The sequence below is a fragment of the Pollachius pollachius genome (assembly GCF_949987615.1).
Source record: "Pollachius pollachius genome assembly, chromosome: 12".
Classification (NCBI taxonomy): Eukaryota; Metazoa; Chordata; class Actinopteri; order Gadiformes; family Gadidae; genus Pollachius; species Pollachius pollachius.
The window spans coordinates 16,299,918-16,309,917 of record NC_136945.1 but is presented as its reverse complement, the minus strand read 5'-3'; the positions used below and the strand labels follow the sequence as shown (position 1 = coordinate 16,309,917).

The following is a 10,000-nucleotide window of genomic DNA, read 5'->3' as shown; positions in this document are numbered from 1 at the left end:
GCTTGACCAATCGCATGACCCGGAAGAGACGAAAGAAGGTGATGGAGATGCGCGCGCTGTCCTCCGTGTTCTGTGGGGCGGGAGCGCTCAGTTAGACACTGACGGCTGTGTGGGTCTGTGTGTGTGTGTGTGTGTGTGTGCGTGTGTTGGTGTTGTTGGGGTTAAGGGTTTACATCCTGCACACAGAGACCCTGGCCGTGCCTTTGCCGAGGGGGGGGGGGGGGGGGGGGGGGGATGGAGTCTAAGCTGAGGCCAGAGCCACGCAACACATATGGGCTGACGACCGCAGCACTGCGCCCTGACGCCACGCACCTCCGTCTCCCATCCGAAAACCCACAGGTAGTTCCCCACGTTTTTGAAATGGATCGAGTTGTTAATGAGAGCTCTTGATGCTCGACTCCCCCCGGGATGTTCTAGCAGCCACTGGCTGTGTGTGCCCACAGTTAACCCCCCCCCCCCCCCCAGAAATGTTGGGCCAATAGTGAGAGGTGCGTGTCGGGCAGTGCCGTCCGCAGCAGATATGTGTCTGGGGGTCTTCGTCCGCAGAGCACTGACCAGGACCCCTGGCCACTGTACAGACCTACAAGGAGGAGGAAGCAAAGGAGGCGAACATGCTGGAGGAACCAATAAAACCTGGTCATACTTGACAGGAAACGAACTGCGCAAGCATGGCAACCCTTAGTCCAGAGTCACTGCATGCAGAGTCACAGTGGGGGCCAGGATGGCCGGGAGGTTCAAAGGTCAAAAGGTTCTGGGTGACCTGGTCCCAGTTTGAAGGGAGGGAGGGGGGGGGTGGGGAGGGGGGGAGCCACCATAGGTCCCTGGCCCGCACAACTGTGCCACGTTTGTAGCAGTACAAACGTGAGGAGGGGCCCGAGGGAACCACTCCCACCGGAACGGGGACGCACAAACTCCACGTTTGAGTAACACACACTCTCCTTAAGAAAAACCCAAACCAAACCCAAGCAAAACTCTGAAATAGTTAAGAAATTAAAAGCAAATGGAACAGCAACAAAAAACGAAATCGTAAAAAGAAAACTCACATGAGAAAACTTAAAATACAGAAAAATGAAAGCATTACCTCATGGAGGTCAATGGAATCAAAGTATAAACAAAAAAGGGCAGTTGGAACCAGAAGGTATTGTAGGCGACAGAGAAATCAAAGGAAATAGATGCACGTCTAAATATGGGCATGACCCTGAAAGAGGTGCGGGCGGGGGGAGGGGGAAGGTCTTACCCCCTGCTCATCCACCTGAGGAGTCTCCGTTGGCTTAAAAATCAAAGACCTGTGTTAATGACTTACACAACTTTACCATAAGCCACAGGTAATGCTGGGACTAGCTCTCAATAAGACATGTATGTTCTCATCAGATTACACCCAGACAAAGCATTCAAGACTTCACTGGCTCTAAGATATAGGGGGGGAAAGGGACAGGGGGATATTATCTTATTGTAAAACTGTAACATTAATGACGATCATACAGGGTATCACAAGCCTATGGACATGTACTATGTAGACAGACAGGAAACATACTTTTAAGGCTTTAACGTTTAGGATGACAACAGGACAGATTGGTCCAAACATAGCTCATCTAAAGGGGAATTCAGATGCTATTTAGACTGACAAACAACATGGAACTAAAGGGTGGGGGATTAACATTTAAGAGTTATACACACAACTTTATCACTCCCTCTGTGTAATGGTCATGACCAGTGTGGTTGACTCTGATCATGTTAGTGGGTTTGAGTGGATTTCGGTTCATGTGTTTGGTACATGTGTAAATGTGGCCCCTATTGACGTGTATCACCAATGGATGAATATAATGAATGAAAGGCCAACTGATGAGACACTTGTGTTTGAACCCGTGCCGTGGCAGACACACCGTCCCATGGTTATCACACACAGCCCTTCTTTCTGGAGGTAGTGAGCCGTTTTTCCTGCGCAAACAAATGCATGGCGACATGTGATCCAACAAGCCCCTGTGATCAGGATGTTGTCCTCGTGTGTACTGCGGTCGTTATGACGAGAAGAACTGTGAATGTCTCCACAAAACCAGAAAGTTGTATTGGTTCTATCTGGCTTACGTTCAATAGATTGAAAAAGAACCAAAATGTAATTAGAGGATGAAATCATAAAAATAATTGTTTGCTTAAAAAAAGAAAAAAAGAAAAAAAACTGTAAATAAAATGTGCATTTACTCTCGCACACAAATCCTCACCCAAGCGCACTGAGCCTTTATTAAAGCGCAGAGGGCAGATAAGCTCCCTGCGGGATAGTAACAGTGACCAGAGTGCTTTAGATACCTGCTGAAACTGCATTATAAGAGGCCTGTTTTGTTTTTTTTACAACAATCCCATCTGCACTGGGGAGACGTTCAGCCATCTCAGCACACAGAGACCCTCTGCTTTGGGTACAGAGAGGGCCTCGCTCAAACCCCGGTACACACTGTCGATATGAAGTGCGGAATGAGGAGAAATAATATCATGTTAGCTTGAGGAGGTTCTTTAGGTCATCCTGCCAACGGCATGGATGGAGCATGCATTCAGCATCGCCAGCTTGCAGGGTTAAGCATCGCACGCACACACACGCACGCACGCGCCCACTTCCAATCCATTCAGAGGATCATCAGGAGCCATTGATGGTCGGCATTGCAGCAACCCATGCATGCCAACAGTGCCCTTCAAAGCCGCCATGAGATGGCGCTCTCGCAGTCCAGTGCAGGAAGAGGAAATGAGAGTGTGGGGGAGGGGGAAGGGAGGGAAAGACTCAGAAGAAGGAGGGACACAAAGAGACAGGAGAGAGGAGGAGAGGAGGAGAGGAAAAAACAACAGATTGAGATGTAAGAAAACAGACAGGTAGATAGGAATGAAAGAGAGACAGAAAGGGGGGAGAAGGGGGAGAGCTGGTCATGCACCTGACAGGAGGCTACACACCTGCGCTACACATGAGCTCCACCCTGAGCTTTAAGAGCTCACTACGGGAAGACAGAGCAGAACACAGAGACAGTCACGCACAGAAACACACAAGATCAGCAAAGAACCTCCGACTCAATCCAGACCCGGCTCCGGCGTGAAGGACTCTACGAGAACCACAAGAACACAAGCTGCGGCTAGCAGGGGCCGTTTGCTGGTCGCTGCCTGAACACACTTCAGTACCGTTCGTCCTGAATTGCAATAAAGCTCACAGGTTTTAAAGATTTTAATATTTGTGCGGAAATCCTCAAATCTGATTTTAATGGAAGTTGTCATTAGAGAGTTCTACTTCATAACGATTGACGCTGTTATATAACTTCTGAAGGCAACCACAAAAAGGAGGCATGTTCCAAAAAATGCTCCAAATCCATCAGGTAACATTCCCGAAAGAAGGTGACTGAATCATCTCCACTGTGACTTTATGTGAGATAGCACTTTTAGGAAGCTGCAGTCATTACACAATTTGTTCCAAACCGTTGTTATCCCTTGTATTAAAACCAAATTCCCATTTCTTCAGAGACTCAGAGTAGCTGTATGCAACAGTCGTCCCAAGGGGAATAGCGTTTGAGTAACCACGCGGAGGGGTAAATTTATAAGGACTGCAAAGTCACAGGGTTTGTTAGAGGGGAACAGCTCTTTATCTAGGACAAGTTAATGATGCGTATCTCTGAATAACCTCATACAAATAGGAGCCCACGGTAAATCCAAACCGCTACTGCTACTCGTAACAACAAAATGACCTCTCCTTAGACCGACATTGGAAAGTTGGAGATACTTTTTACACAGATCAGTGTTACATATCTGTGCGACCCAAATGTACAACGTAGCTTCTAGGATAAGTATATGACAACTTCTATGTTTGTTCTCCGTCTGGTTTGAGATGAGGCCTGCAGCAGATAGCACCTTCTCTATCTGTATTCATCATTGGCAAAGTCCTACATTGAGCATAAGAGTTGGCTAAATAAACCATCAATCTCCTCTTTCAACTTTTTGGGGCTAATTATCATCTATTGTTGCATAAACCATTGTCAACATTGGCACGTAATGCTGCAATAAAGGCGTTTAGCTGCTGTGGCCTACACAACTTTAAGGATTACATTTGTATCATTGTCATCTTGTTGTGCTTAAACCCTGAGGCACAAACAGTGAGATCCACCGTCTCCGTATTGTGTCCTCAATGTTGTGTAGGAGGAAAGCATCGAAGCTCGGAGCTCCAGGGCTATTCTGTCTGGAGGTGAGGTTATGTGACACACACAACACCAAAAACACACTGCAGGAGGGAGGGAGGGAGGGAGGGGGGGAGGGGGGGGAACTGACCGGAGGAGGAGCATCGAGCGGGTGGCCATACGCCATCTGTGAGGGGGGGGGGGGGGGGGGGGGCAGGGAGGGAGGGACATGACATGGAATATGAGGAAAGCGATGGTGACTGCTGACATTCCCAGCATGCAGTTGGAGATGAACACCAATCAGGTGTCCAGCGTCCGCCTCACAAGCGAGACGTGTATAAGCACATTGTATGTGTTTATGACTGCTGGAGACGCGTACACTTAACAAACAGTGGCATGCGACGTTAGAAAATAAGAGAGACGTGTGAGTGGATGGCTATAGGACGGCTCACAAGATCGACCATGATAGGCCTTGTGAAATCCCTTTGTTATCACCACAAAACAATCAACACATATGGACACGGAGGCCACAGAACACACTCATACACGTACATGCAGACGTGTACAAATCATAAAAGCACATGTCCACGCACACATACACAGACACACACACATGTATGTGTGTGAGCAAACACACATACACACACACACACACACACACACACACACACACACACACACACACACACACACACACACTCGATCTGTGTGTCCCTCTCTCTCTCTAACATACATACACTCACACACACACACGTGTATGTATGTGAGCAAACACACATACACACACACACACACACTTTGTGTCCCTCCCTCTCTCTCTAACACACACACACACACACACGCACACACACACACACACACACGTGTATACATGTGAGCAAACACACATACACACACACACAATCTGTGCCCCTCGCTCTCTCACACACACACACACACGCACGCACGCACACACGCACGCACATACACACACACACACACACACACACACACACACACACACTAACACAAAACAAACATGCAATGGCACATATTACCCACATGTACAACAGAACATGTTTAACTTTGTAATTGCCTGTGCACATCCACTCATGCACAAAGTACACGAATGAGAAAACTCCAGAAAAACAGCACTGCAGCTCAGAAAGTAGTTCTCTCAGAAGGGCTGGCGATCGGTTTTAAGAATCCTGTCATCATTTCCTTTCATTCTAAGGTCAGGTCCAAATGTTTAGTAGCGTACACTGTGGCCACACCCACCAAACAACAATATGACATATTTGGTCATTTTCGCTGCGTCATTTCACTCTTTCAGCCAAGTATTTACTAGCATGAATATGAGAGTATTGCTACGACTAGACCTAGTCAAGTTCTGCCAAGTCCTGTTTGTTTTTAATAAACCTTTAAACTGCATTGAATTACCTGGCAATGTGCATCGTAACTCTATTCTCATTAAACCCATATTAATATGTGATGACCATTTGAGTTCCTAACCCATTAACACTGTAGAGGGGTCCCGAAGATAAAGTTGTCAAAAGAAAAGAACACAAAGAAAGACATTTGATTCATTCCCATACTTGCCTCTACAAGTTTCTATGGAAACAAAATACACAAGAGTAAGAATTAGACAACCTGTTCACATATGAGAAGTCAAACAGCCATTATTTCAAACGTATAGACTTTGTTGTCTTGAGAAATGTAGGGTTCGCCGGTTTTAACACACATTTAAATGATCACAATGCTTATTTTCTTTTGCAGACATGTTAGAATGATTCCTTTAATGGACAGGCAGTCATGCAGAAACGGTTTGATTCCTAGAAGAAATTCAATATGGTTAGTTCATGTTCCACGCACGAGGGATAGGTGAACAGGACTGTTTACAGTGTGAAAGATGAACTGAAACCTTACATAGAAGACCAATGGGGCCATGCACTTTGACATGAGCAAGGAAGGCCTTTCTCACTCATAATACAATCCCTCGAAAACAATATCATGCTTTTATCATGGCGTATGTATCGAGTTAAAATGAGGTCAATCAAAACCAATGCATATCCCGATTGAACACAAAGTAGGCAGAGCTAATAATACCACATGCATGCCGTCTATACTTCTAGAAAGTGCCCATTGGCCAGATAATGCAAGGCTTCAGTTCCAAAGAAAGGCAGGAGGAGTTATACTTACATTCACTTCAGTGATAGCAATGTCGACGACGCTACCGACAACTATTAAGGCATCAAACGTGTTCCAAGCATCAGTGAAATAGTGCTGTTACACGGGAAAGGGGAACAAGATGGTTGTGGAAGAGAACGAAAGAAAGAGAGAAAGACAAGGAAAGAAAGAGTCGAGGGAGAGGGCAAAATGAAAACCGATGATTTCATGAAAGGGTCGGGGAGGAAAGAGAGAGAGATGCAGAGACAGAAGGTTAGTGCGTTAGGTCAGACGGGAAGTGGAAACGGTGGGGCGAGATCGAGTTAGAAACCTGGTGTGGCTGTGGAAACCTGTGCTGGGACCACCAGATGCCCAAAGCACAGAGAGAGAGAGAGAGCGAGGGAGAGAGGCTGGTGGTGTAGGCGGGCTTTACTTACATCGATCTCACTGAGAACAATATCTACTATGCTGCCAATGACAACCATGGCGTCAAACACATTCCAGGCATCCCCAAAATACCCCTACGCAAAGTCAGGGGTTGGGGAAGGGAAGGACGTAAACGTTAGTATACAACAGTGGGCCAGCATCTCCGTACTCCAATGCAGTTACTTATCTTATCTTATGGTTGAGTTAAAGAGTGCATATATTTGAGGAGCTATATGTGGCTGAACCTGACAATTGTCAGAGGTAAACAGCCTTATCGGTACTGCACGCCACGCCACACCACACCACACTAGGCAAAGGGGCTTACGAGCAGCCTGTCCTTCTTCGCAACACAGAACTGATGGCCACGCGGTAGTCAGGTGGAGTGAGATGGTTTGAAACAAATATATGAATTTACATAGAGATTTGACAATATATGCACACATCTGACCAACGTTTACTTAAAAAAAGGTGGTCTGCTAAATATTTGAATTATCATCATCAAATGTCATATTCAGAATAAATAGAACAATTACAAACATCACCACGATATTTTGCTATGTGTTCCTACTGTTCTATTTCAGTATAAAATAAATAGTGATTTATACGTAAATATGTAGGGTGTGTGTTTCCTCGGGCACATCCTTGGGTGTGAAGTGTGATCAGGTGAACCTGTGGCGTACCCTGGGTTTGAAAGCGATGAGTTTGAGAAACATCTCTACAGTGAAAACCGTAGTGAAGACCATGTTGAGAATGTCCATCACATAGTTGAAGGTCGCTGACTGCCCATAGTGCTGGAAGGACAAAATGGAGATAGTCTCACTCATTGCTATTATTAAAAATATCTATATTTCTGTAATTATTGCTAGTAAGACAAATTATAATGTGATAATTAATTACACATAATAACACATGATTTTAACTGAATTATAAATTGTAAATTTCCATCCAAATCAAGAATATATATTACATTTTCCAAACAAAGAATTATGTTTTGAAACTTCACATCTTTAAAAACATCCACGTTGACGTCATGACATTGTTGTAATGGTGAAACCCCCCGGGGTTCGTGTGTGCTTCTTACCTGTACAGCGAGGCACAGCGTGTTGAGCATGATGAGCACAAACATGATGTACTCAAAGCCCGTGGAGTTGACCACGTACCAGAACTTGTACTGGTACGGGTTCTTGGGGATGTAGCGCCTCAGTGGCCGTGCCTTGAGGGCGTACTCCACACACTGGCGCTGTGCGGACACACAGGAGCACGTGTTTAGGATGACCAGGCAGAGCCACATGCAGAAAGTATCAATTAAGAGCCGCTGTTTAAGTGTCATTTTTTAGAAATGGCATAGCTGTCCGTCGGCTGTTTGTGAATGAAATGCTCTTTGACGATTTCTGTTTGTGGTTGACTGCGCCTGTCGCTGTATGGGACTATGTCAATTTAACAGCACTGTCATCTTTAATTTCTGACCTATCAGGGAATCTCCTTCACGATTGGTTTGGGGGAAGGCGGACAGATGCAGGGGGGAGGGAGCAGGGGGGGGGGGGGTTGTTCTTCGGCTCTCTTCTGCTCTCTCAGCCGACAATCTTACCGACAGCACCCTCGATAACTAAACAGGGAAGGACCCTGTCCAAGCACATTACCGTTTCATGTTTAGAGATCATAATGACTTGAAAGATTCCTGTATCTGGAATCAGTTTGAAGGGGATTTCCATAGTTATCCTCGATATCTTGTATATCTTTTGAGTGTAGATGAGTGTATTCGCTTTAGACTCCCTCTCTGCATACAACGAGAAACGAATGTGCTCGTACGGAGACAAGAATCATAATGGGCCTTTATGATGATTTCATCTCAACCATAGTGATGGCAAATATAACCATATTTTCATAAAACATTTCATTACAAATTTGACTGAAAGTATGCCTTAGAAGTCGCTTCATACACTTGTTTATCAAGCGAGGCTTGAAGGTTATATCATTCTGGAGATAAATTCAGACTAACAAACATTTGAAAACAGGCTGTCACTAACCTGGTTTTTGTCGAGTTCACAGTTTTTGTACTCTTTCTCTCCCTGCTCCTGAAACGTGACAATGACAAAACCTACAAAGATATTCATCATGAAGAAGGCGATGATGATGATGTAGATGATGAAGAAGATGGAGATCTCCACGCGGTAGTTGTAAATGGGCCCCAGGTTCTCCCTGTTTGAGTCAATGGCCTTGTACAACAACCTGGAAGAAATCAGACAGGAGGTCAGAGAGAGAACAATAGAATTTATGACTATCATACTATATCTACATTATACTAAATTGTACTAATAGTACTTTGTATTTTTATTGTACTGTATTGTATTTTTATCCTGTGTTTTTCCACTGCTGCTGGGCTGTTGCTTCAAACAAATTTCCTGTACCAGGGATTAATAAAATTGTATCTAATCTAATCAAATCTAATCACACTACGTTCAGACGACCGAGGCTGCGTCTTACGCGGGCCAGCCCTCAAAGGTGGACACGGTGAACAGCGCCATCATGGCCATGAGGACGTTGTCGAAGTTGAACTCGCTGTTGAGCCACAGCCTCTTGTGGATGGCGGGCTGGTTCACGTCCCCATCCTTGTACAGGATGTACGTCCCTCTGCAGGGAGACAGGGAGGCAGCACACGTTCAAGGACCACAGCACACCGTCGTTTAGGTCGAGACTTGAAACCGTTAACAAAAGCTCAAACCGGATGCTGCTAACTCATACACCTACATGCAGACGTGTACAAATCCTAAAAGCACATGTCCATGCACAAACACACACACATATACGGACAAACACACATGTACTTTATGTGTGTGAGCAAACACACATGCACACACATACACACACACACACACACACACACACACAAACGTGTATGCATGCTGTAGAGGATGTTTGAATGTACTTACTTGCACTCATCTGGGCTTGACTTTCCTTCGTCCGTGCAGCGATAAAACTTTCCCTGTGTGCGGGGGGGATTCAGGGACTTTTAATGTGGCAGTGTAGACGTGTAGAAGCACTGGGTAACTGTACAGGGCCTCCGGGCAATTTGAATACGTCATGCCGCTGACCTTGAAGAGTTGGACTCCTATGCAGGCGAACATGAACTGCAGCAGCGTGGTGACGATCATGATGTTACCGATGGTCCGAATGGCCACGAACACACACTGGACCACATGCTGCATGAGGAACGGGGAGTAATATTTCACGGTTATCTACTGGGATTCTGCTCCTCAGCGTCCCTGACGGCGTATACTTCAGGCAGGTCA

The 10,000-nt window shown here is 45.7% G+C and overlaps 1 protein-coding gene across 1 annotated transcript in view; it reads right to left on the bottom strand.

The window, feature by feature from the left end:
- The window catches only part of cacna1da (calcium channel, voltage-dependent, L type, alpha 1D subunit, a), a gene marked incomplete at both ends in the record, with an annotated part of 57,102 nt that overhangs the window by 13,174 nt on the left and 33,928 nt on the right, over window positions 1–10,000 (bottom strand). The window contains 9 exons of the mRNA XM_079747664.1: window positions 1–70; window positions 1,238–1,270; window positions 6,318–6,401; window positions 7,391–7,501; window positions 7,792–7,950; window positions 8,738–8,939; window positions 9,195–9,341; window positions 9,641–9,693; window positions 9,803–9,910. The exon at window positions 1–70 is cut by the window's left edge and continues 59 nt beyond it. Coding sequence (XP_079603790.1) covers window positions 1–70; window positions 1,238–1,270; window positions 6,318–6,401; window positions 7,391–7,501; window positions 7,792–7,950; window positions 8,738–8,939; window positions 9,195–9,341; window positions 9,641–9,693; window positions 9,803–9,910 — 967 coding nt within the window. The remainder of the gene's footprint in view (window positions 71–1,237; window positions 1,271–6,317; window positions 6,402–7,390; window positions 7,502–7,791; window positions 7,951–8,737; window positions 8,940–9,194; window positions 9,342–9,640; window positions 9,694–9,802; window positions 9,911–10,000) is intronic.